Raw genomic sequence first — 27,532 nt, 5'->3', positions numbered from 1 at the left:
GGATTACATGGGTGTGCCACCACACCCAGCATGACTTTTTGTTTTTGTTTTTAAAATATAATCGTTGGGGCTGGGGATGTGGCTCAAGCGGTAGCGCGTTCGCCTGGCATGTGTGCGGCGTTGTGTCCGCCGAAAACTAAAAAGAAATAAATATTTCAAATATAATGGTCAATAGATACCCACAGACAAAGGAAAAGATGATGGGGAGGGGGGGACAATTTTAATTTATATACATATATTTCTGCTGTTTTGCAATGTTTAGGAAATGACTTTTGTTTGTAATTAGAGAAAATAATAAATAATGGAAAAAGTTAGAGGTTCATTGTGTATACATTCCACATTTTCTTTATCCATTCTTTCACCATGTCTCCCTTGGCCTTCCCCAAGAGTGTTGGAAGCTGTCTCTTGGGCTGACACTGTGTCTGGGACAAGGATGTTTAGCACCAGGCCCATCACTTCTGGAGACCTTGAGGTGTGGCAAAGAAATAAAATTCATCACCAAGTCTCATGCTAAGTTATTCAGGGCAACGAGTTATTCTGTAATTTTGAACACCCGACACACGGGAGGTCGGGGAGGTCCAGAAGCCAGGGCAGGCGGCTGCAGATCTGGGAGGCATTTCAAATTATCCCATCTCTAACCACCCTTGACCTTGAAGCTCTGAACTCAAAGAAAGGACCTACTGCCCTTGAAGCCAGTTATAAGAAGACGATGCAAGGTGACTGCGATTGGCCAAGCAGAGCTGCAAAACAGGTCACTGTGGCCACCGGAGGCTCTGGAGCCCAGCCATCTCTCTCCTTAGCCATGTAATCTTGAGCAGATTTCTTATCTTCTCTGAGATTCATTTAAAAAAATTTGATCATTAGAGTGCATTTTGACATATCATATGTACATGGACTACAACTGAACTTCCCATTCTTGAGGTTGGACATGATGTGGAGTTTCCCTGGCTGTGTGTTCACATAGGAACACAGGAAAGTTCTGTCCCATTCACTCCACTGTCTTTCCTATTCCCATCCCCGTCTCTTCTCTTCATTCCCCTTTGTCTCATCCAGTTATAGTGGGTACTGTTACTTTTATATGTAATTAGAGGATTCTAGGTGTCTGCTCCAACATCCCAGTGGCTCAGAAGGAGGATTGCAAGCTCAAAGCCGGCTCAGCAACTCAGCGAGGCCCTAAGCAACTCAGTGGGACCCTGTCTCTAAATAAAATATTTTAAAAAGGGCTGGGGATAAGGCTTAGTGGTTAAGCACCCTTGGGTTCAATTCCCAGTACCAAAATAATAATGATAATATAAAAAGAGGATTCTGAGGGCCAGAGAGGCTGCAGAGCACCCAGATCACCCAGGGAACGTTCCAGTCCTGGTTGGCCCGACTGGAGGCCTAAGCCCTGAGCCAGAGCTTCTCTGCCTGCCCTCTGGCACCATTTCCTGCTGGGTGAGCCATGCCAGGCCACGGTGCTGATGGTGACTGCAAAGCCAACCCTGGAATCCTGATTTCTCTCCTGGTCCCATGTTGTGACTGTAGGTCTCCAAAACAGACTCCTAATAAGTGGCTGATCAGGAAGAGGGCAGCGTTATGACAGAACTGGAACTCTCCACAAGGGACAGGGGCTGAGGCAGGGGACATTAACAGAACGGCTGCCACCAAACGTCTGAACAGTTCCTCCAAAGAGCCCTGCCTCTTCCCTGTTCACAGCAGCTGGGCCACTCCCATGCAAAGAGCCCTCAGCCTTGTAGTGACGAGGTGGTTGGTGCTGGTGGTGGAGGAGGCTGGGCAGGACTGGGAGGAACACCATGCAGGCTGCAGGAAGGGCTGGCCTGGTCTCAGAGCACCCATGAAGGAGGAGCAGGACCAATGGCACCCACCTGCTTCATCCACCCCAGAGTGACTGGATTACTGCAGCTGGGACAGTGCAGAAACTGAACTTCTCCACGAGCCAAAGTCAACTTTTGAAGACAGACTCCACTTCTTCCACTAAGTGGATAAAGTCCAAAGCAGGGCTTCTCAAAGTGGGGAGTGGAATGGCCACGCTGTCCCCAATCAGAAGAACCGCAGAGGGAGGGAGGAATGCTTTAAAAAGTCTATTAAGCTGAGCTTTTTGGTGCACGCAGGTAATCCCAGTGGCTCAGGAGGCTGAGGCAGGAGGATTGTGAGCTCAAAGCCAGCCTCAGCAACTTAGCAAGGCCCCAAGCAACTCAGTGAGACCCTGTCTCTGGTACAAAAAAAAAAAAAAAAAAAAAAGAACCAGAAACTCAGGAGGGACAGAACCGGCAGAGTCTTGAGTGTGGCTTATTAAAAAGGATAGTGCACCTTGTTCATTCATTCATTTGTTCGTTCAATCATTCATTCATTCATAAAAAGGCTTCAGAAGCACTCAGCTGCTTCCTTGGGGTTGAAAGCAGAACTGTAGAGGCTCTTGCTCTTTAGACTTGGCCTCACACATGCCAGGCAGGAGGAAGAAGAGGGGAGACCCATCCAGCTGGGGACTCTAATCTTGCAATGGCAGCTGTGGAGGGAGCTGGGCTGAGCCTGGGCTGGTCCCTGGCTGCTGGGGTGCCCCAGGGCCTGGACAGCTGTGAGGAACAGAAGCCAACGTTGAAAGAAGCGTGCGCGCTCATTACTGCTTCCAGGCAGTTGGCAGACCTGGACCTTTTTAATTTTTTTTTTTTAATGATGTCTCTCTGGAGGACCTTCCCATCATAGAAAGGCTGGAGCTGTGTCAGCCCCCTCGATCAGCCAGTGTTGAAGGCTGTTGTCAACAAGAGCCTCCGCCTTGTAAAAGCTTTTCATTCACAGAGGGGAGTCAGGAGTAGAGGTTCAAGGTGGAGACTGACAAGACAGCCTTTCACCAGCTAGGTGACCTTGAACTCTCTGGTCCTCCCTTCCGTTCCCTATCTCCAAAATGAGGAGCATTGCTCTAACAGTGGTGGGTGCTCCCTTGACTTTTCCACTTCGGCCCTTGGCTACTGCAATGTCAAACAGACGGACAGACAGAACCAAACTGGGGCACTAGAAGCAAAATTACCCATCCATTATCCCAGGAGCTAGAAAAATGGACACCTGATGAGGAATATGCATTTGCATTCATTGGTGTTTCTCAGTCTTGTCCACCTGGTGGAATTATTCTTTTTTTGGGCAGGGGTGATGGTGGTGGTGGTGCTAATATGGTGCCTCACTTAGGCCAAATGCCAGACCAGCTAAACTGGAATCTTGGGGTATTGCTTTCTTTCTTTTTTAATCTTTAAATTGTCAGTGGATCTTTTACTATTTATTTTATGCAGTGCTGAGGATTAGACTTGGCCTCCTACATGCCAGGCAAGGCTCTACCACTGAGCCACAACCCCAGCCCACCTGGGGTGATTTCTCTTAAACTCCCCAGGTCATTCCATATGTGGCCACGTGTTTGAGCATTTATCTCACGTCTCTCCAGTGGCTGCCCCTCTCTTAGAAGAGGTGAAGAAGATCTGTCCACTCTAAAATCTAAAGTATTAAACGTTTATCCTGAACCCTGCCAGGCTGAGGGAAGAATTCTCAAAGGACACTGGCCCCCTTTGTCACCTTAAGCAGAACAAAACTGGGGCCTCAGACGTGTGATAGCTCTTCAAATCTGTAAGGCCCGGCACTGGCCGCTGGTCACTGGATCGGCCCTAAGTTATGAATTCCCTTGGTGTCCTGGTCTTTTCTACAACGTGAGGAGAGTCTTGGGTGACACATTACAGGAGGAACTTCCCCCCGAGTCACATGAAATCTTCCTGCTGGACGCTTGGACCTCAATCAAGAATTTGAAGAAGGACAGGAAGATCCAGATCTTTGAAAGATGGGGGAAAGCCTTTTGTAACCACGGCAACATCCACACAGGAAAAATGATAACTGCTCAATCTTTCTTCTTAAGGAGCAGCAGTTATATCCAGAGACCCTGGAGCTGGTCTGCCACAGCCAAACTGGCTGATTTGTGTAAGAAAAGAAGAAAAATAGGGGGATTTGTGAATCAGACCTTTGTTTAGCCATGTTCTTAAGGCTTACTCTCTCTTAAGGAAACGCTTTTGCTCTAATCAGATTTATATGTTAATTGCTTGGCTAAGCCACGGTGCCTGGAGTAAAATTCAAATAGACTATGTACATAAAATCCAGGATCTGAGCAGGGCAGAAATTAGCCCTGAAATTAAAAATAAGCTTTAGCAATAGAATCATCCGCAGAAGCTCACAGATATTGCTTCCCTCTTTCCATTTTAAGTGTGGGGTTCTCCACCCCCATTCTGCAGGACACATATCTCTGACCCACTGCTTCTCTGCAGTTCTGCATTTGCTTTCTCAGCCCCCCTCTGGAAGTCATCTGGCATTTTTCTACTTTAAGACACACCACTAAGAAAGGGGAGCAGGGCAGTGGTCTCACAGGGACACCAGGAGGCTGAGTTTGAGCCAGCAATCAAATGTGAGTGCTTCACTGTTCCAATTATAGTTCTCATCCCTTCTACAATGAGAATCTTATCACTTCAGCCTCTTTTTAAAGATGCTGGAACCAGACAGATTCTCCTTTGCCCCAGGGCCTTTGCATCTATTATTCCTGTTTTTATTTTTTTTTTGTACCAGGGATTGAACCCAGGGGCGCTTACCACTCAGCCACACCCCCAGCCCTTTTTCATATTTCATTTAGAGACAGGGTCTCGTTGAATTGCTGAAGGCCTCTCTGAGTTTCTTAAGGCCTTGCTAAGTGGCTGAGGTTGGCTTTGAACTCATGATCCTGCTGTCTTAGCCTCCTGACCGCTGGGATTCCTGGCATGTGCCACCGTGCCCAGTCGCATATGTTATTCTTAAGGCCAACAACCACCTTCTACCTCCCCTCACTTCCTTTGAAAAGTCCTTCTTATTCAAGTCTCACCTACAGGCCACTCTAGAGAGCTTCTCTGACCACACCTTTTATGTAGTTAGCCTTCAAGATTCCCTCTTTCCCTGGCTTCCTTTTTATCTTTCTTTGCACTTACCACGGTCTGCCCTTTGGTGTATTGGTACATCCCCAGCTAGAGAGTAAATCACTCTCCTCTCTTCTCTGCCCTGGAAGGAGCATCAATGGCTCCTCTGCCCTCTGGCTTCTAGTTGAGTTTGACCAGTGGGGGAAGCTCCAAGGTAACACAGATCAAGGTTTGATTGCTCTGGCTCAGCTTGACTGTGGCTCTCTTCCCAGCGCTGGGTTGCTATCCTCTCCGTCTTTGACCTTTCTGTAATTACCCCTTGAGTGCTAGATCTGTGTCCTGCTGGGGCCGTGACTCCCACAGGCACTGCATCTGATTTATTAACATATACTTGGTACCTAATAGAGTGCCTGGCACAAGGTAGGTGCTCAATAAATATCTGTTGCACAAAGTCATATGAAACTCAGAATCGAGATTTTTAAAAATATCTTTTTCTTCCCCATAACTTTCTGGTTCCAAAAATGATCTTGGATCCAACCGTGGTGGAGAAAACAGCTAAAACAGGGGCTGATGGGATTGTCGGTGGGTGGGGCAGACCCACCAGCACAGCCCCCTCTGGAAATGGCAACTCCAGAAACCCAACAGAACTGGAGACATATTTTTGGGGGGTGCTGTGTGGGAGGATGTGGCATTTTATGCAGTTTCTGCAAATGAGATACACAATATCAGAGGCTGGTGTGAGAGCAAATGGTATTTACAAATGGAGGCTCCCAGGAGGGGCTTTGGAGTTCAGCTGCTACAAGACTTGGGTAGATGGGTGGTGGGTGGGAGGGGGTGGTGCTCTAGGAACTCATTAAAAGTGTTAAAAATTCTTGTTTTGCAGTAGTCCTGGGGTTCAGTGGACAACAAGAATAAAATCTGTCCTCTGATCCGCTTCTTCCAACACTGCCAGATCAAAGGTACATGGGTGACACATGCCTGTAATCCCAGAGGCTCAGGAGGCTGAGGCAGGAGGATCTCGAGTTCAAAGCCAGCCTCAGCAACTTAGCAACTTCAAACCCAAAGCAACTCAGTGAATAAAATATTTAAAGGGCTGGGGATGGGGCTCAGTGGTTAAGCCCCCTGGGTTCAATCCTTAGTTAAAAAAAAAAAAAGTTCATCTCCTATTGTCCCCACAAATGCACCTACAATAAATAGCTTCAGAATATAAAAGTGACAGCAGAAAGCCTGGCCAGGTCCAGGGTCCCTGTGGGTCCTGGGTCCCTCTGAGGTGCTGGTGGGCTGCATCAAGGCAGCTGAGGAGAAGCTAAGGACAGTCGTTCCCTCTCCCTGCAGAGGGACAGAGCTGGAAAGAGATGCAACCAAGCAGAGGGTAGGGTTCATTCCTGGAGCTGAAACAATCTCGGTGGAAATGTCCATTGTTATGACTTCACCATTGTCTGTCTCTATCTGGCCCAAGGCTGGGCCTGTTTCTCATCCCAGACTCAAAGAACAAATTAATTCCTCTAAGCTGTGGCTAATGGGAATTTGCTGAGAAGTTAATTGATACTGGGGGAGGGAGGCTTGGCGCTGGAAAGCAGAGCTCTGTGAGGTGACAGTCCCCTCTCTCACCCGCTGAGGCTGGGTTCCATTAGCCTTAATAGGTGTTACACGGGCATAATTAGGCCACAGATTCCGATAGCCTTAATTAGCTCAGGCAAGATGGAGAATCAGATCCTGGGGGCCGGGGCTCGTCTTTCAGGTGGCGAGCATTCCCCAAAACCCCAAGCCACAGAGCTTCCTAGTTGTGTGGGGGTCAGCATGGGTCTGGGTCACTGACACTACCCAGATGGCCAAACCTCCCGCTCACCCGCTGATTCTTAACCCTTTTTATTATGATTCCTGAGCTCCATTCAATCTTCCTTCTCCCTGTTAAGTGAGCAATAGGCTGGGACAAAATTAAAGGACGGTGGCAGGAGGTCGGCACTCCAGGGTACCTAATAAGAGTAATAACAACTCCTACATCAAATGAGCAGGTGCCAGGAGGGGTGGGGGTGGGCTTCCTGCGTGATACCTCCCACTTCCCAGCAGCCCACACGCTGGTGTTACCTTTGCTCAGGAAGCTGAGGGCCTGGGAGAGTCAAGCCACGTGCTTGGGGTGGATTTCAACCAAGTCAGTTTGACTCTTCAACACTCAAGTGCTATAGCTGGGCTCAGATCAAGAAGCAAAAAGGGCTCTTTCTGGCTTAAAATCAGCATACTACAGTGACATAGCCACATCAATGTTACACCAGCTTAATTCACAATAGCTAAGCTATGGAAGCAACCTAGGTGCCCTTCAACAGATGAATGGATGAAGAAAATGTGGTCTATATACACAATGGAATATTATTGAGCCTTAAAGAAGAATGAAATGATGGCATTTCCAATGGATGGAACTGAAGACTATCATACTAAATGAAATAAGCCAGACTCAGGAAGGCAAAGTCCGAATGTTTTCTCTGATATGCAGATGCTAACACACAATAAGAGGAAAAGGGGAAAAATAGCAGTTCATTGGATGAGACAAAGGGGAATGAAGGGAAGGGAGAGGGATGGGAATGGGAAAGACAGTGGAATGAATAGGACAGAACTTTCCTATGTTCATTCCTATGAATTCATGACCATTGAAACTCCATGTCATGTTCAACCACAAGAATGAGATTCTAATTAGAATAAGTTATACTCCATGTATGTAGAATATGTTAAAATACATTCTACTATATATAACTAAAAAACCCAAAATTTTTAAGAAGGCTTCTTTCCACTGCAGAGTAATCTTCTGAGATGCTCAGTGGGGAGACCCCTTCCCATCATATCACATTCTCCTCTGATTTGGTCCAGAGTGACTTAGATGGGGACTAATGGTTTCCAAGGGGAATTCTCTGAGTCTAGGATGGGCTTCCTGTGTGGGCACTGCTGGCAATATAAGCCTACATAATTCTTTGTTGAGTGGGAAGGAGGACTGCTGATCTGTGCATTATAAGATGTTTAAGTCTAACTTCTCCTATGAGAAGCCAGTAGCACCTGCACCCACATGTTTTTGGGTACAAGGGATTGAACCCAGGGGTACTTAACCACTGAGCCACATCCCCAGCCCCCCTTTTTAATATATATTTTATTGACAGAATCTCCCTGAGTTGCTTAGGGTCTCCCTAAGTTGCTGAGTCTGGATTTGAACTCGTGATCTTCCTGTTGAGCTGCTGGGATTACAGGTGTGAGTTACCATGCCCAGCTGCATTCATAGTTTTGACACCCAAATATGTCTCCCAACTTCCCAATATCATCTGAGTGGCAAAACCCATCCCCTCTCACCATCCCTACCCCCTCTGATCCAGATTGCCCGGCTCCCACTGATCAGAGCTTGTGAAGCGTGTGGAGGAGATTCCCCCCTCCCTTGACTTTGTACCTGGAACTCATACTCAAATATAAAGAAATAAATAAAAAGGATGAATTATTCTAGTCTGTTCTCTTCTTTCACTTGCAGCTATGAGCTCATTCTGTGCCCAAGGAAAAGACACAAGTAAAGTCAGAACTGGACTTTTCTGTCTTCAAATTGGCTCTTCTGATTTTAAAAGGCACCGTGGAGGAGTCTGCTCCTGCCAGGACAAGAGATCTTGGCAAGGTAATGCCCACTCACCGCTAGGCAGTACAGAGTTAGTGCCAGGGACTTTCTCAGCAAAGAGCACAATGTCAAAATCCAGAAGCAAATCCCCACAGGTGTCTTGGGACCAATAACAGACAGGCAGGCATCTTGGATGGGGCTGGACAACTGACTCCAAAAAGTAAGGATCCCTTAGACTCAGCACAGCTGAGAAGCAAAGATTTGTCCCAAAGAAAGACCCAGAAAATGGAAAGGCACAGTCCCTGTTCCACTGGGCAAGAAGCAAAATGGACAAGTTTTTGTCTCCATTCCTCATACACAGGGGGGAAAAAAGAGAGAGAAGACCAGAGCTGGATAATCTGCAAACTGGATCAAGGAACCCTTGGCAGGGAGGAGTCGAGAAGGGCTATCTTCTGGAAACAAGGAAAGATGGCGGAACCATGTTAGCTTCGGCCAAGCGGGTGGGGATTCCGTGTGACACTTTAAGCTGTTGCACGTTTCTTTAGTAAAAGAAAAACACTAGGATTTTTCTTAATGACGTTGTAGTGGAAGACACAGACTTGGTCTTCTGAACGGTGTCCTATATGTTGGCTCGGCCCGATTTGTGCCAGCAGTCTCCCAAAAATGTGTCCGGGTGTGGTCTTGAGCTGGGGAGGGTAGGCTGTAAGGGACGCCTGGCTGAACGAGTTAGAAACACAGGAATACGCCTGGGCATATGTGCACCTATGCGCAGACGCAGCACATATGCACATGCGCACATACGCACTCGCACATGCGCACACAGCCGCCGGGATCCCAAGGGTGAGGCTGGTAGCAGGTTCAGGGTGAAAATTCCTTGTGGGTGAAACAAGCAACCCACCAACCCACCAACCTCACATTTCTGAGGCTTTGCTCTCACTGTCTTTTGATTTTCCTATTGAGCTGAAATCTGAAATACGAAATGTGCAGTTTGATTTCGCACTGAGCACTATGAGCATCCTGTTGTCCCCTGTCTCTCATGCAGTCATCAAAGGCATGATCTTGGCCACTGTTGTCATCTTATATATCTAATCCTTGCTGCATCCTTAAGGAAGATACCACCGCATGCATCAGAGAAGGTGCTCTTCACTAACTGAGATGCTGTGTGCTATGCTGAGGGCTAGCTGAGCCCAGGACAGCTCCAGAACTTTTGAGATGAAGCCTAATCTAATTTTTCTTTAGTCTCAACAGGAGGCTGGGCCCAGGGCTAAGAGAGGATGTAAAGGGGTAGGAGCACATAGATGCAAACTCTGTTTTTGGGGTTTTTTTTTTTTTTTTTTTTTTGGTTACTAGGGATTGAAACCAGGGACACTCAACTCCCGAGCCACATCCCCAGCCCTTTTAATATTTTATTTAGAGACAGGGTCTCACTGAGTTGCTTAGGACCTCACTAAGTTCCTGAGACTGGCTTTGAATTTGCAATCCTCCTGCCTCAGCCCGGGAGCTGCTGGGATTACAGGCGTGCTCCACCTTCCTGGCTAGACAAGTTCTAAGCATGGGTAAGCTGCTCAGTGGTGTTGACTGCCCTACAGGACACAAGGAATCTGGTTTCTGTGGCTCAGTGGTCTCAAAAGGGGCATTTGTTGAAAAGGCTGATTCCTTGGTACAAAATAGAAGACAACAGAGACAGTCATCTCATACTAGATAAAGGTTCCAAAAACATACAGTGGCGAAAAGAGGCCTCTTCAACAAATGGTGCTGGGAAAACTGGAAATCCATATGCAACAAAATGAAATTAAACCGCTATCTCTCAAAGCTCAACTCAAAGTGGATCAGGGACCTAGGAATTAGACCAGAGACCCTACACATAATAGAAGAAAAAGTAGGCCCATATCTTCATCATGTCAGGATTAGGTCCTGACTTCCTTAGCCAGACTCCTACGGTGCAAGAAATAAAATCAAGAATTAATAAATGGGATGGATTCAAACTAAAACACTTCTTCTTAGCAAAGGAAACAATCAATAATTTGAAGAGAGAGCCTACAGAATGGGAGAACATCTTTACTACATGCACATCAGAGATAGCACTAATCTCCAGGATATATAAAGAACTCAAAAAACTTAACACCCCAAAAATAAATAGCCCAATCAATAATTGGGCTAAGGAACTGAACGGACATTTGAGAAGAAGATATACAATCGATCAACAAATATATGAAAAAATGTTCAACTTCTCTAGAAATTAGAGAAATGCAAATCAAAGCTACTCTAAGATATCATCTCACTCCAGTCAGAATGGCAGTTATCAAGAACACAACAGATAATAAGTGTTGGCGAGGATGTGGGGAGAAAGACACACTCATACATTGCTGGTGGGACTGCAAATTGGTGTAGCCAATATGGAAAGCAGTGTGGAGATTCCTTAGAAAACTTGGAATGGAATCACTCAGCTATTCCCCTCCTTAGTCTATACCTAAAGGACTTAAAATCAGCATACTATATTGATGTAGTCAGGTCAATGTTCATAGCAGCTCAATTCCTCCTGCCTCAGCCTCCAGAGCCACTGGGATCACAGGTGTGCTCCACTGCGCCCAGCTTATATTTAATACGTTTACAACCCAGGTAGGAAAAAAAGAAGGCACCAGTTATGAAAGCCTAAAAAATGCACCAAAATATTAACACCAAACTATGTCTTAATTTTTCTCTTCTACTTTTCCTACTGTTCATATATTAAAAATAAATCATAAAAACCCGAATTTCAAAGCCATTTTCAAGTGGAAAAGAGCAATTTCTTTCACTTCCCTTTGTGAGCTTCCCAGATGCAAATGCTCCAAAAGAATTGTATGCATATTCTTGAAAAATTCCCTTCAGGCGCGATTTTTGCACCATTCCGAAGCGCAGTTGCCGCCTGGCTCCCCCCGTCAGCCCCACAGTCTGCATCCCCACACCCCGACCCCCCACCCTGAACCCCGGCCCTGCAGCCACTGTGGAATCAATTTTCTAGTGTTGCCTTTTCGTTATAAGATGAATAAAATCAGTCACCTCTTCTGCCCTGTCAGCAGCGCGGACGACTCTGGTCACAGGTGACTGCCCCTGTCCAGGAAGGTTAAAAATATACCTCCCCAAGAGCCAGCAAAAATCAGGACACTGGAAAAATTTCTATGGACCCAGAAAATGTCCATCAGACCAAGGCATGTGGCAGGAATGGGCCACTCCGGGGCAGGGCTCTGTCCCTCTGTCCCCTGCTGCCCTCCTCTGGCACCTACTGTGGGAATGTCCTCTGCTTCCCTCCCCCACCCAGGAAATCCACCCAGAGAGCCCAGTGAGAGGCTGCTTGGCCCATGGCTTTCACTCTGTGGGTTTCTATCCAGGCTCTGTTCTGTGGCCAGGAGTGGAATTCACAGCTTTTCTTTGGGGGTGGAGGGGGGTACTGGGGATTGAACTCAGGGGCACTCGACCACTGAGCCCCAGCCCCAGCCCTATTTTGTATTTATTTAGAGACAGGGTCTTGCTGAGTTGCTTAGGGCCTCACTTTTGCTGAGGCTGGCTTTGAACTCACGATCCTCCTGCCTCAGCCTCCCGAACTGCTGGGATGACAGATGTGCACCACCACGGCCGGCCTGGAGCTGGAATTTTGATCCTCGTAAACAGAAGAGTTGTGTGGTATCAAGGGATAAAGACAGTCTCTAACCCTTTCCCAAGCACATCCTAGGCTGGACCTGGAGCTGACTGATGGGTGAATTTCAAGGGCTTTCAAGCCTGCAATTCCAGGCTGAGCCCCACATCTTCCCCAGCAAAGGCAATGGACGGAAAGATCTGGACCCTGAAACTCATGAACATGTCTGAGGTGCTGTCACTCAAGTGATGGGCGCCGCTGGTTATGAGGCTTTACCCAACTATTCAGATAAAGCACATGGGTAAGGGGATGGCCACCCCAGCTCTGCAGAACAGAGGAATTTTCCTCCCCCAAACTAAATGCGGAGCTGTTTTGCATTATGAGGATTAAAAAGCATTTCAGACATTCTTGGTAGAGTGAGCTGTTCCAATCGTTGCTTCAGATCCTCACGTGGCCGTTTTGAAATTCTCCTCCACTTTGCCAAGGGTGCTGGAAAAACCACCCACCCACCCCAGCCACCCGTCCCCCTGGGTGCTGCTCAACTTGGCTTCCCTTCTGAGGCGCAGGGGTGATGCCGTTGGGGTTGTACCTCAGTAATGCTGATGGGGGTGGGGGGTCGATCTCTGTCCCTGCTGTGTCAACTCACACCCACGCCAACGACGCACAGGCCTTCAGCTGAAGCTGGCCAGGGTCAGAGGTCATAGGGCAGCAAGGCTTGACGTTTCTAGTATTTTCCGACTTGCCTTTCCTCTGACTCCTGGGACCTCCCCACACCAGGAGGGAACCCCGGCAACTTCTCCTCTCAGCTGCTGGCATCCTGCACCCTGCTCACACCTGGAAGATGTGACCTTCACCTCCTACCTGGGCTGCACCGTCCTGCTTCCTGGCCCTCTCTGCATTAGCACCTGCAGAGAGGTGTACCTCCCTCCCTTCTTGCCCTGACATTTTAAGAAGTCTCCTTGGCCCTTAGTAAGAAGGCCTAAGCCCTCGGGCCCTTAAACGGATTGGAACTCTCTTCCTTCCCAGAAGTCTTTTGACCCTCTGCACCATCCAGCCATGGATCTTCTCCCAGCTCCTCATACTTCCCATACAGTCCCACCACAGGACCTTTGCACAAGCTGCTCTTGCAGCCTAGAATGTCCCCTCCTTTATCTCTAAGTACCGCTTTTTCAGGATGCCCTCTCTGGCTTACCTGACTTAGCCAATATCCCCTTTGCCTCCCTTTCTAGCCCCATGCGTATCCCAGATGCAATTTTAGATCACACAACTGGTTGGTGACTGTCAACTCCCGTAGGCTAGGAGGGAGAAGAAGGAAAGACCCAGGTCCACTTTTCCTCAGCACTGCCCCCTCCACACCCGGCCTGGGCTGTCATGCCAACTGATCCAGATGACAGCTACTATTGGGGAACCCTGTTCTCAATTCTTTATGGGAATGAACTCATTTATTTCCCACAGCGTCCCCACAGGGCTGGGCACTGCTGTCACTCCATTCCAAAGATGAGGACACCGAGGCACCAGAAGAGATGTCAGCTGCCCAAAGTCACACAGCTGTTAAACTGCAAAGTCCAGATTCCAGTGTCTGTGGGTCATGGTCTCCAACTGCTGGAATCACCTGGCAGGCGCTCACGTCAGATTTGCTGAATGAGAGCATGAGTGGAAGTCACCGCTCCTCTTCTCTTACCCCATCCACAGCCAGACTTCCTTCCCATGTGCCCCAGACTTTGCTGGTCCTGTCACCCCTTGCAGAAAGGAACAGTCTCATAATCCTCCCCCAGAGTCCTTCACCAGGGACCAGCTCACAGTCTGCAGCTGTCCAGGGCTGTGGCCTCTGTCCCCAGACCCAACTCTTTTTTTGCGGCAAGGGGTACCAGGGGTTGAACTCAGGGGCACTCCACCACAGAGCCACATCCTCAGCTCTATTTTGCATTTTATTTAGAGACAGGGTCTCACTGAGTTGCTTAGCGCCTTGCTTTTGCTAAGGCTGGCTTTGAACTTAAGATCCTCCTGCCTCAGCCTCCCAAGCGGCTAGGATTATAGGCAAGCGCCACTGCAATGGGTTACTTTATTTTTAAGACCAGGATCATCCAGGTTCTGAGCTGCTTGAGACGCTCCTTCAGGGAACAGCAGGGTTAAAGAGCTTTTGCAAAGCCCCCAGGCGGAGGTGGAGGTGGGGTGAATGGGGGCTGAGCCTGCCTTCACGCTGGGCGAGCATAAGGGATGGCTGTGTTTTGGAAGAAGAAAGGACTGTATGCTCCCAGTTCTAAACAAACAGAGAGGGGCCAAGGCCCAGATGGGAGTCTGGCCAGCCACTGGAGTTATCTGCTTCTCCAGATATGTTCTAAGGAAAAAGGCTGCCCACAGAAAGGTCACGCTTCATGCCAGATTAAACACAACAGGCTGAGTAACAGTCACTGTCTATGGAAGGAAAAAAAAGAAAAAACGTCCATTATCCTGAAGCCTCAGTCAGAGGAAGGACGGAGGAGTTTGGCCTAAGCTTCTGGGGCACATACGGTTACTCACATTTTTGTGGTGTTGGGGATTAGAACCCAGGGCCTTATGTGTGCAAGGCAAGCACTCTACCAACTGTGCTATATCCTAGCCCCCCCTCCCAATTTTTTTAAAGATATTTCTTCAATTCTCTGCTTCTCATGTTCTTGTAGAGCTTGTTTAGGAGAAAGAGGAGCCTTTAGGAATATATATGTTGTAGATGGACACAATACCTTTATTTTATTTATATATTTTTACATGGTGCTGAGGATCGAACCCAGTGCCTCACACATGCTAGGTGAGCCCTTTACCACTGAGCTCCAGCCCCAGCCCTGCAGGACTATTTTAAATTCAAAATGAAAAACTGCACAGCTCTGGACACTGGGAGAATTCTGTAGCTAAAATCATGAGCAACATCTTTGGAAAGAGAAGGAATTAACAATGGAGAGAATCAGGTAGCCAGTACAGAAAGTCAGGTATGTCAAAGACTGGAGCAATAAAATTGAATGCATTTATGATTTAATTCCCACCAAGTCCCTTCAAAGGAAGCGTCATTAGTCACCAAATTGCAGGCACGAGGAAACAGGAGTCCTAGAGAACTTGGGCGACCTGTTTAAGGCCACACTATTCCCTATTGACAAAGGTAGAATGAACCTAGGGAGTGGCTCCAGGACTCACTTGAGAATGTCCCCAGAGACTGAAGATGGGATTAATATTGTGCCCACCCATCAGCTCAATTATGTCATGTGTGAGGTCCAAAAGGGCTGCCATTAACCCCCGGGGGCTCATTAAACTAATGACAATTAAGTGAAATTCGAATTTCAGCCCTTTGCTATTGAACACCTGAAATGTTGCTAGTATAATTGATGGCCTAAAACGTTCATTTCACTTAATTTTAATTTCAGTAGCCTCATGTTGCTAGTGGATCCCTACCTTGAAGTTAAGAATATTTTTTCTTTCTTTTCTTCTTTTTTTTTTTTTTTTTTTGTGGCACTGGGGATTGAACGCAGGGAGCTACACCCTCCTACACCCTCAGTCCCTTTTATTTTGACCCAGGGTCTCATTAAGTTGTTGAGGCTGTCCTCCAACTTGTGATCCTCCTGCCTTGGCCTCCCAAGTAGCTGGGATTACAGATGTGCACCACCACGCCTGACTTGTATCCTCAAGTTTTTTTCAGACATGATTCAGGGTTGTCCCAAAAATCTGAGGTGAAGAGGGGCTTTAGTTACTTTGCCCAAGCATCCACAGAAAATCATGAGGATAAGTAGTTCGTGATCTCAAGAGCTCAGAAGGACAGCCTGGACATTCTTTCTCACTTGGGTTTTCCAAGATTTCCCAACCTTGAACTCTCCTGGTTTCCTTCCTCACGAAGCCCAATGTGAGGCAATACCAGACAGACCTAGGCACAGCGGTCCTCAGAGGAGGGTGCACATTGGCACCAGCAGGGAGCTGGTTTGAATGCAGATTCCGGAGCCCACCTCTGAGTCCTGCTGCAGGGGCTCTCTGGGAGGCCAGGGAGGCCACGTTTTCACCCAGAAGCCTGATGGTTCTAACGCAGGTGGTTGAGCTCCGAGAAACTCAGACACTCTGCTTCAGAGCTGAAGGACATATTTATCTGCTGGCCTCTTAAATAATTATAGCACATAAATCTTTCGAGAATAACACAGGCGGGCTGGAAGCCAGGCAGTTATCACTCTGCATTGATGGCTGGCCTCTACGATGTCAGGGAGACCTGCCACCAGGGCCTCTTTTTTTTTTAATCTGAAACACAAGGGTAAAGAGATTTACTCTGTGTGTGTGTGTGTGTGTGTGTGTGTGTGTGTGTTTTGGTGCTGGGGATTGAACCCAGGGGCACTCAACCACTGAGCCCCTCCCTAGCCCTTTTTCTATTTTATTTGGAGACAGGGTCTCACTGAGTTGCTTAGGGCCTCGCTAAGTTGCTGAGGCTGGCTTTGAACTCGAGATCCTCCTGCCTCAGCCTCCTGAGCTGCTGGGATTACAAGTGTGTGCCACCGCACCTGGCGGATATCTGCTTTTTATCCTTGGGGACAGATGGGAACACAGATGTGAAAGCATCTGAGGGGAGATAAAAGGTAAACACACTGTATAGACATCCTATGACTCAGAAATAGGTTCTGTCTAGCAGAAGGTTTAAGTAGGTTACACATTTTTAAAAAATCCATGTTTTTAACCATGCTTAGAAAAACTGGAAGATCTGAGAAGATGTGGCTCATGTTAGGTTAGTGGCCTGAGGTGGCTAAGAGCTGGGCTCTCGAGTCTTATGTGCAGCCTTATCCGCTCCAGTACTGAAAAGCTGGGTGACTGGGCAAACCCCTTGACCTCTCTGTTTTTCAGTTTCTTCAACTTCAAAATGAGAATTGTAACACACTCCCCTTATAATGTAGTAACAATTTAATAAAAGGAACTAATATTTCTAGTGTGCCTAGAGTAATATTAGGCATGTAGTAAGAGTGATGTACATGTTCGCTAAATAAAAAAGATTCCTGCACTTGGAAACCGGCAGCAGGTGGAGCTAAGCAGTCACTATCCCCTTCAGATGCGGTTGACACACAAACTATCGCAATCACAGGCCGACACCTTTGCCTATGGGGTCCCTAGTGTAAGAAGTCCATGTGTGGCCCTGGTTCCCCACCCTTAAAGGGACAGACAGACTTAGTGCATCTTAGAACAGTTCCTGTCAAACTTTCGTGATGAGGGACCGGTTGGTTTTATTTTCCATCCACTGTGGACCAGTGCATGGCCCTGCCCATGGCAGATACACCGCCCTCCCCACCTGTGACTGGTGGTCTACTGCCTGCTGGAGAGGATGAGCCCTTGACCGTGAACTTGACTATGGCAGCAGTGGCGAGCTGAGCCTACTGTACAGCGATCGCTCCCATCTCACCCAACATCTAATCCGCAAGCCTGCTGGACGACCGTGCTGTGGGCAGCATGCAGGAGGGCCTCTCCCTCTCTCCACTTGGGCCATTCCCGCCCCCCAGCCTTTCCTCGTCTCTCTCTGAACACTGCTGCGTCTTTATCTGCAGTGGGACTCACGACAGCCTCAGCCTCTGTGCTGCGAGCCTTGAGGTCCCAAGCACCCCCAGGCTGGGACACTAGGTATTGCATACACTGCCATTGGCTTCCAGCAGCCCCTTCTCCTGAAATTTGTCTTTGGCCAGTGGGAGGTGCCTCGCCCAGGCCACGCCCATGGCCTTGCCTAAACCACGCCCACGGTCTCACCCAGGCCACGCCCACGGCCTCACCTAAACCTCGCCCACAGCCTCACCCAGGCCACACCCATGGCCTCACCTAAGCCACGCCCATGGCCTCGTCTCCCAGCCACTCCCCAGCAGCCCAAAGCCAAGGACCAACGGGCAGGGTGGCCCGAGATGTCAGCGCCTGAAATGACTCTCTGGTCCCATTCACCCTGCAGAGGAGGTGTCCACACTCACTCGGCTCCTCGTCTGGTCCTGTCCTGTTCCTAGAGTCCCTCCATCATCAGGCCACCTACAGGGAACCTCAGTAAGGACAGAAGCCACCTGGAACCCGGGCTGATGATCCTTGGGGCAGCAGGCAGGTGGCGGGAAAGACCCTGAGATCCCGAGGACCAGCGCCCAGCCACCCAGCGCTCAGCCCCCAGCGCTCCCCCGCTGTTTCGAGGCCGGGAACCTACCTGTGGCGTTGGACAGGGCTAGGGACTCCATGGAGCCGCGGGGGGTCTGCTCGGTGGGCGTCATGTCCTCCGTGTACTTCAGGGAGCTGATGGGATGGCGGGGCCGACACTGCTGCGCCGACAGGCCGCCGCCGCCCTCCTCCTCCTCCTCCTCCTCTTCCTCCTCCTCGTACTTGGGGACTTGGATGCTGCCTCGGGGCTCACTGAAGCTTTGACTGGACATGTCACTGTAGCTCTCCTGGGACCTGAGCCTCCCTGGGTAATAGTCCTCCCGGCAGTCCTTGATGAAGCTGCCGCCGTGTCCCTTCATGGCCATGGACGAGCTCCTCTTGGGGTTGTTGAAGTGCTTGGGCCACATGTCGGGCTGGGCGCCGGCCGCCTGTCCCCCCGGACTGTAGGAAGTCCTGATGTTGCACTGGCTCAGCAGCTGCAAGGGGCTCTGGGCCTGGTTCTGCTCCATCTTGTTCCCGTAATGGTAGGGCTCATCTCGGCTCCTCCAAATGGGGTCCCGGTTGAGGCTGGGCGTCTGGCTGGACAGGCTGAGCAGGTCCATCTGCAGCGACAGGGGGTCCACGTCGGCCGACAGCCGGTTGGAGCTCACCTGCAGCTGGCTGTGCTGGTTCAGCATGGCCTCCTCCGTCTTGCCCTTATTCTTGCCGATCTTGGCGCTGCGCCGGGACTCCTTCGCTCGGGCGTTCTGGAAGGCGGAATCCGACGAGTCGGAGCCGTTGGGGTCCTCCCCGGCGCTGCAGGCCCTGGAGCAGAAGATCTGGCCCTGCTTCGGGAGGAATGGCCGCCCCAGGAGGGACTTCTTGCAGTGAGCACAGCAGAAACAGGTCTCGGTGGCGTGCCAGTGCTGCCCGTCGTAGGTCATCTGACCTTGGTCGATCCCTGCAGAAGTAAGAGACAGGGAGGAGGCTGAGCGGCTTTGAGCATCGCATCACCACAGGATAAACGTCCCTGGGCTGCCTCAGGATGCAGAAGAATAATGTAGCAAAAAACAGCCGGCACGATGGCACAGACCTGTCATCCCAGCAGCTCGGGAGGCTGAGGCAAGAGGATAGCAAGTTCAAAGCCAGCCTCAGCAAAAGTGAGGTGCTAAGCAACTCAGTGAGACCCTGTCTCTAAATAAATACAAAATAGGGCTGGGGTTGTGGCTCAGTGGTTGAGTGCCCCTGAGTTCAATCACTGGTACTAGGGGAGGGGGGTGGAAATCAATGACCAGTCCCCATATTCTCTTAGAGTTTATCCTACTAGCTTCTCCTAACTTGTTTGCTCCCAACACAGAGACTCTAGATTAAGTGTTCCTGAATCCAATTCCCTGTACCAAAAAGAAAAAAAAAAAAAGCCCATCCATGCATTCTTCCTGGGATACATTTTCCCCAAACAAACAGTAATACAGGTTGCACATCTCTAATCCCCAAATCCAAAATCCAAACGCTCTAAAGCCAAAGCCTGAGACTTCCTGAGTGTCAACTTGGCACCACCATGGGCAGAAAACTCCATATAATGAAACTTGGCTTTGTGCACAAATAATTAAAAATAATATATAAAGTTATCTTCAGGCTACGTGTGTAAGGTGTATAGGAAACCCAAGTGAATTCTGTGGTTAGAATTGGGTCCCATCCCCCAAAGAATCTCATTATATATATGAACATTCCAAACTCTGAAAAATCTAAACTCTGAAACACTTCTGGGATCAAGAATTTCAGAGAAGGGGTCCTCAACCTGTAAAAATACTAATATGAAAAAGCAATGATTTAGGCATTTTGCTTTAGGCATTTTGTACGAATGTGTGTGTGTGTGTGTGTGTGTGTGTGTGCAAACTCATTTAATCATTAACTGTTTGGTAATTGTTTGATGTAGGTTTATAGTATTATTTATTATTATTATCATCATCATCATCATCATCATCAATATCATCATCATCATTTTGGTACTAGGGATTGAACCCAGGCATGCTCTACCTCTAAACTACACCCCCAGTCTTTTTTATTTCTATTTTGAGTTAGAGTCTAAGTTGTTGAGGGTCTCACTAAGCTGCAGAAGCTGGTCTCTAACTTGTGATCCTCCTGCATTGGCCTCCTGAGTTTCTGAGTATTACAGGCATGCACTGCTGTGCTGAGCAGATTTGTGTTACTTATCCCATTTTTCAGATGAGGAAAACAAAGGCACAGATGCCTAAAGTAATATAATGGAATCAGAGATGAGCTGTACCCAGAAGTCTTACTCCTAACCATGATAGGAATCCTGTTCCCTTCACTCAACTTAGGTGTCAGTTCAAATGCCAACTCCTTGGAGAGGTCTATGTGCCCGCCACAATAGCAGCTCTCCTCACTCTCCACCCTTCCCTGATGTCTTTTTCCTCATAGCATTAATACTGCCAGATGCATTATTGTAGGTCCGCATTGGTTTATTATTTCTCTTTGTCCCTAAAAGTGATGCTTTATGGAGACAGGGTCATTAAGTTTCCTGTGGTATCTCCAGGACTCAGAACATGGCCTGGTGCATGATAGGGTTCCTCCCATATTAAACGAATGGATGAACTGAACCCCATAACCAGTGTAAGTCATCCCAATGAGTAAGCCACAGGAGTAGCTATGGTCTAAATGTACATCTCCCCTCCAAATTCCTACGTTGAAACCCTAACCCCCCCAGGGGACTAGATTAGGAGGACTTTTGAGAGGGAATTAGGTCAGGAGAGTTCTGCCCTCATGAATGGGATTAGCGCCCTTATAAAAGAGGCCCAAAGGGATCTGCTTGTCTCTCCTGCTCTGTGAGGACACAGCAAGAAGGCATCATCTAAGAAGCAGAAATGGGCCCCTACCAGACACCAAATTTGCCAGTGCATTGACCTCAGACTTTCCCATCTCCAGAAACCTGAGAAATACACGTCTGTTGTATTACTTTGGAGGATGGGTGCTGAGGATTTGAACCATGTCCTATCTTACACTATTTCAGCACACCAAAGAGACCGAGGCAGTGTGTCATGGTTTGGATATGTAATGTCCCCCCCAAAGCTTATGTTAGGCAATGCAGGAATGTTCAGAGGTGAAATGATTAGGTCAGCCATGAATTAGCTGTGAATCCACTAATCAGTGGATTAATCCACTTGCTGGGTTAATTTGAAAGGACAACTGTATTGGGCAGTAACTTGGGTAGGTGGGTGTGACTGGAGGAAATGGGTCACTGGGGGCCTGTTTGGGGGATTGTATCTTGTTCCCTTGGCTCCATACTACCCCTCTCTGGCCATGTCCTGAACTGCTTTCCTTCACCACGCCCTTCCACCATGATGTTCTGCCACACTTGGGCCCACTGCAATAGATGTAGCCAACCATGAACTGAACCTCTGAAACTGTGAGCCCAAATAAATCTTTCTTCCTTTATGTTTTGCTTGTCGGCTATTTTGGTCAGTGACAAAATGCTGACTAATGAACAGTGGAATAGAAAAAAACTGTGGACTTTAATTCTTGGTAAGAAACATGCTGCTCCAGGTAAGGAAAACGTTGGGCCCAGTTTGTGAAAGACATGATCCTCCATGGGCATGCACACCCGTCCCTTAAGAACACCAGGAAAGGGAGAAGGAGCTGCCCTGCGGGTGGGAGTCGGCCTGGTTTATACATTCTGAGCACTGGAGAGCTTCTCTCAGCCCCGAAGGTCCTTCCTCTCACCAGCTCTCCTGCCTCTTCTGGTGTGCAACTTAATCTCCCTGCCATTCTCATGCCATGATCTTGGGGTGGGGCTAAAGCCACTGTAGGACCCAACCCTGGCCAGTAACAACCTGTCTGTCCCTATCTCCAAGCCCCAGGGGCAGGCTGGGATCAGGCACATGACCTGCACTAGGCCAGTGGGCTTTGGAGTTACATAGTACAGTGTTTTCATTTACTTCTTTTTTTGCAGCAGCTGATGAACTGGCAGAATGGCAGCTGGAGATGTTGGATTATGTCAGTGCACAATGACAAGCCTCCCCAGGAAGGCAGAGTCCACGGGGTCCATCTCCAGTGGCCACACCTCCTGAGCCTGGCCTTTGAAGGGATGACTTCTAGAGACTTGCCTAGAGAGGCAGTGACAAGAAACTGGGGGGAAACAGGCAGGAGAAGTGGTGCCTGCAAAGCAGCCTCTTCCCTCCGGGCCACCCCAAGTGACAGGCCCACTGTGAAACCAAATCCATCCCCATAAGCACCAGGTTCCCAGGGGAAATGAGCTGAGGAGTTGGCTCTGAGGCTCCACCCACACGTCCTCAGCTCTGCGGCTCCGCCCACACTTCTTCTATTCTGTGACTCCACCCACACTTCCTCAGTTCTGTGGCTCCACCCACACTTCCTCAGCTCTGCGGCTCCGCCCACACTTCCTCAGGGCCAAGACTCCGCCCCCACTTCCTCAGGGCTGAGGCTCCGCCCACACTTCCTCAGGGCTGAGGCTCCGCCCACACTTCCTCAGGGCTGAGGCTCCGCCCACACTTCCTCAGTGCTGCGGCTCCGCCCACACTTCCTCAGGGCCGAGGCCCCGCCCACACTTCCTCAGAGCCGAAGCTCCACCCACAAGTCCTTAGCTCTGTGGCTCCACCCACACTTCCTCACAAAGGCGGGTTCAAATCCCCAGTTCCACCCCATTCCAGTGGCTTCTCAAGCTGCCCAGCCCATCTGCTTGGGTTCAGATTTGAGCTCTCATTCTTTCCAGCTGTATGACCCTAGGCAAGTGGCTTCAGTCTCTGTGCCTGGGTCTCCTCAGCGGTACAACGGGGATGATTGCAGTTCTTACTTTGGAGGATGGGTGCTGAGGATTTGAACCACGTCCACAGACCTGGACCTGTTACCTGTTCTTTTTAATTAATTAATTAAGTTCACAGTAGAGCGCATTTTGACATAGTACACACACGGAGCCAGACTTGTCATTGCTCTGGCTGTGCGTGGTGCAGTCCCTCCAGCAGTGTAGCCCTACGCGTCCACAGGGTAACAAGGCCTGTCTCTTACCGTCCTTCCCCACACCCCACCCCTCCTTCCCTCTACACAAACCACAGCTCCTTCATTCTTCCCATCCCCCAGCCCCACTGTGGATCAGCATCCGCTTATCAGAGAAAACATGCGGCTTTTGGCTTTGGGGGACTGGCTTATTTCACCTAGATGTCACCTTATTCTAACTGTTCTTTTCTTTTTATTAGGAGTGAAAGCCTGGCTCCCTCTTCGCCAAGGGCCACTGCCTCCTGAAGCGCAAGAACAAACCCTGAGGTCACGTGGTCGCCTTCCCTCTCCTCCTTTTCCCTTCCCCTCGCTGAGCCAAGGGTCCCAAGGGCTCATGCTGACAACCCCCACTGCCCTGAGCCCTTGGCTGTGAGCAGCTCCTCAGTCGGGGACACCCTTGGGGGTGTGGCCCCACCCACGCCCTGCCAGAGGTGCGGGGAAGCGCAGGGCAGGTCTCCTGGGCTCCACCGACTGTTCTCTTAGAAATCAGCAGGGGCATCTCTGAGATGCAGCAGCAGGGGCCTGGGAGAAGGATGGGCTCTGGTGGACCAGCTGTCAGAAGCAGCCTGGGAGGCAGCGCACGGAAACTGGTAAACCGCAGCACCGTCAGCGGGCCCTCTGCACAGCCCCTGAACTCCAGACAGCTGGAAAAGGGCTCTGCGTTCGTCTGGGCGCTCCTTTTTTTATTCCCTCTCTAAGCCCTTCAAACACTTCTCAGAGGGCGGACGTGTCTAGGCTGCCGCAACCCCGGTCTGTTTATAGGACTGTTTACTCTGCTGTGCGCAGGCAGGAGTACTGTTGCCCTGGCAACGGCTGCCTGAAGCAGGGTCTGCTCGGAGCGGCTGGATAAATATGGAATATTTGTACAAGTATGGTCAGAGGTACAGCACTGGAGACCGAGGTATGCATGATACACAGCACAAGGAGGCTTTGCAGGAAAGTGCATTTGAAAAGGAACACCAGGGAGAGCCATTTAGCGACAGCAGCAAGCGCACCGCAGGCCACAGCGGTCCCCTTTTTCTGGTCAAATATGGATGCTTTTATGGATTTGAGAGGAAGGGAAAAAAGAAAAGACCAGCAAAAGCCCTGAACTGCTGATAGACGAAGAGGCAGACATGACCAAGTGGCAAAGCCATCTTCTCTCCCCTGATCATGACCCGGAGCTACAGGGTGGAAATCCTAAGTGGCAGCTTCAGGCTTGGAGCCTCCATGGAAAGGGAGGGGAGATGGAGATCCTAATGGGAGGTGCTGCTGCTGTGGATTGGTTCTCTGTCGCTCAGCCCCTCTCCTTTGAGACTGGAGAGTTCCTGGGTATATGATGAGCTGTCAGGCTATGAGGGGAGACTGAGGGGTTTAGGACACAGGGCACTTGCATCACCCAAGTCCCCCAAAGGCAAAGCAGCCAGATGACGGTCTCCCAGCAGTGCCGATCCCCGGGTTGATACCCTGCAGCAGGGCAGGCCTCAGGGGACCAGGGCAGGGTCTGTGGGAAAGGGCTGGCCACCCACGCATGCCCACTGAGCATGCAGCAGCCACCCTGTGCACAAAGTGGGTGCTTCTGTCTGCACAGGAATCTCCCCAAACACTAGCTAAATTTTCATATGACTGCATTATTATGATGAACCAGGACACAAACCACTTCTTTTTCAGTCCTAATAAAGCCTGTTAAGAGGGTCAAAATGGGCTCACAAATACATCATCTCCCCATCTCTCTGTAGGTAAGTTCCCCGCAGCTCCTGAACAGACCGGGGCTGCTGCATAAGCCTCAGGAAGATCAGGCTGTGGCCTCACCCACAGTCATCCATGGCCAATTTGTTTTTTGCTCCTCCAAAGGGTAGCTCCTTCCCAAGTTTCCAGAAAAGGCAAACTGAAAGAAGCAGCCACATGCAGCCTGAACTGGAACAGGGCTGAACAAATCGGTTATTTTGCAAAGGGAAAATGCTTCCCACCATGTCGGTGGACCTGACTGCAGGTTGGGGGTTTACAGTTGATGAGCCATGTGAGTTCTCACTGCTGACTTTTGAAAGAAGACATACTTGCCAAGAGCCATTGGCTTCCTCGACTCTCCTTCCCTACCTCACTAAATTGCTGAGACTGGCTTTGAATTCTCAATCCACGTTGGTTCCTCCCTCTGCTGATTCCCGAGGAGGATAAGGAAGACATCTGTTTATCTTTCCTCCTGAGGCTTCTCCCTTTCCTCTGGTACTGAGGCTTGAAGCACATGGACCCACCTCAGAGGTGGACCTATGGCCAAGTCAGGACCTAACGATGCTTATTATTATTATTATTATTGAATCCAGCGCTTGGATAAGTGTTCTACGACTGAGCTACATCTCCAGAACCTTCTTTCCTTTTTATAGATGTCAGATCTTATGATTTTTTTTTTTTTCGGTACTAGGGGCTGAATCCATAAGGGCTCTACCACTGAGCTACACCTACACAGGGTCTAAGATGCCCAGGCCGGCCTCAAACTTAAGATCCTCCTGCCTCAGATTCCTGACTCACTGGAATTACAGGTGCATACCCCTGCACCTGGCATAGAAAAGAATATCTGGAGGAACTGACTTAAAACTCGAAGATACACAGTCCCTATGATGTGAAAATGGCTTATTCTCAAGTGATCCCAACAGAGATCAAGCACTTGAGACATAGAGGAAAAAAAAAAAAGACATTGTTTGAACCCTTGATCTATCCTTACCTGAAGCTAAACTATTCCTTTTTTTTTTTCAATGCTAGGGATTGAACCCACTGAGCCATATCCCCAGCTCTTTTTTTGTATTAATTTAGAGACAGGTTGTCACTGAGTTGCTTTGGGCCTCACTAAGTTGCTGAGGCTGGCTCTGAACTCTTGATCCTCCTGCCTCAGCCTCCCCAGCCACTGGGATTCCAGGTGTGCACCACCATGCCTGACTACTCCTTGGCTTTTTTAGTAACATGAACCAAGAAATTTCCTTTTCCACTTAAGCTAGTGCACGCTGGGCTTCTATTATCAGCAACCTAAGGGATTCTGAATATGACAGACACAGAGGAGGTCCCACCCAGAAGTGAGTGCCAAGCACCGCCTTACCTATATGTTGGGCACAGGTGTCACAATATTCCGCATACAAGGACTCGAAGCAGTGGCAACAGTAGGGCCTCCCCTCCTTCATGATGTAGCGCTGGCCGCCCAGCACCGTCTCGCACTCGAAGCAGCAAAAGTGTTTCATGTGCCAGTGCCGCCCCTCTGCTTCCGTGCATTCATCTGCAAAGATGATCTGGAGATGGGGAAGCCAAATGGTCAGCGTTTGAGACCCGGCCATAAGAGCACACTTGGTTTCTTGTATGAGGGATTGAACCCAGAGGTGCTTAACCACTGAGCCACATCCCTGACCCCTTTTATGTATTTTATTTAGAGACAGGGTCTCACTAAGTTGCTGAGGCTGGCTTTGAACTTATGATCCTCCCACCTCGGCCTCCCAAGCACACTTCTAAGCAGGAAAGTTACAGGGGCCCTAAACTGGAAGGGCAAGGAAGCAGGTCTCACCCATAAATCATTAAACAAAACCAGTCTATGTGTGTGTGTTCTGTGTCTGTATCAGTTCCTACATTTGGGTTTGCCTGAAGCACAGTTAAATATGGTGCCTGGCCTGACCAGTGATTAACTTAGCCACATTTAAATAAGAGAGAGAATGTTTTACCCTGAAGAATATAAAGAAGAATGAAAAACAGCTCTTGGGCACACTGGACATACGTATGTTTCATTTAGCTGCTACACAGTATGTTTAGGAATGGAAAATATCATGCAAACACCTGGAATCCTGGTTTGTCCTCTGAAACCTAATACTGACCGAGGCTCACTATCCATTCCTGCACGGTGGTAAAAGGTGGAACTAGGCAGCGAGAGTGCTGCTTTCAGAGGAGAGGCATGTTGTCCAGTTTGTCACAGTCCTCACTACTCCCTAGTGCCTTAAGATGGGGCAGTAGCTTCATTTACGACACCTACCCAGCCTGCTAAAGCAGTTGTGTTTTGTGTACTGATGGACAACTATGCTACATTTCAAAGCACTCTTATGAAAACTTAACACCAAGCTACAGTCACCAAGCCAGCATGATACCGACCTTAGGATGGACGTGGGACTAAATAGAAGAGAGTCCAGGAATAATCAGTCAATGGCCCACAGATTGTCAAAAAGGGTGCCAAGAGCATTCCACGGGGAAAGAATGGTCTCTTCCATAAATGGGGCTGGGACCACTAGGAAAGAATCGATTCAAATCCTTACCTCAAACCACACGTGCAAGGGATCAAAGACCTAACCCTAAGAG

The 27,532-nt window shown here is 49.1% G+C and overlaps 1 protein-coding gene across 3 annotated transcripts in view; it reads right to left on the bottom strand.

The window, feature by feature from the left end:
- Prickle2 (prickle planar cell polarity protein 2) overlaps window positions 1-27,532 on the bottom strand; it is a 329,916-nt gene that overhangs the window by 17,239 nt on the left and 285,145 nt on the right. For all 3 annotated transcript variants that reach the window (XM_027954550.2, XM_071609203.1, XM_071609200.1), the window contains 2 exons: window positions 26,298-26,484; window positions 18,270-19,160 (listed from right to left, as the gene is read on the bottom strand). In XM_027954550.2, the coding sequence (XP_027810351.1) occupies window positions 18,270-19,160; window positions 26,298-26,484 (1,078 nt within the window). The remainder of the gene's footprint in view (window positions 1-18,269; window positions 19,161-26,297; window positions 26,485-27,532) is intronic.

The sequence above is a fragment of the Marmota flaviventris genome, chromosome 1 (genome assembly GCF_047511675.1).
Source record: "Marmota flaviventris isolate mMarFla1 chromosome 1, mMarFla1.hap1, whole genome shotgun sequence".
Taxonomy (NCBI): Eukaryota; Metazoa; Chordata; class Mammalia; order Rodentia; family Sciuridae; genus Marmota; species Marmota flaviventris.
Note: the sequence above shows the minus strand (reverse complement) of the source record. Positions and strands in the feature narration are given on the sequence as shown.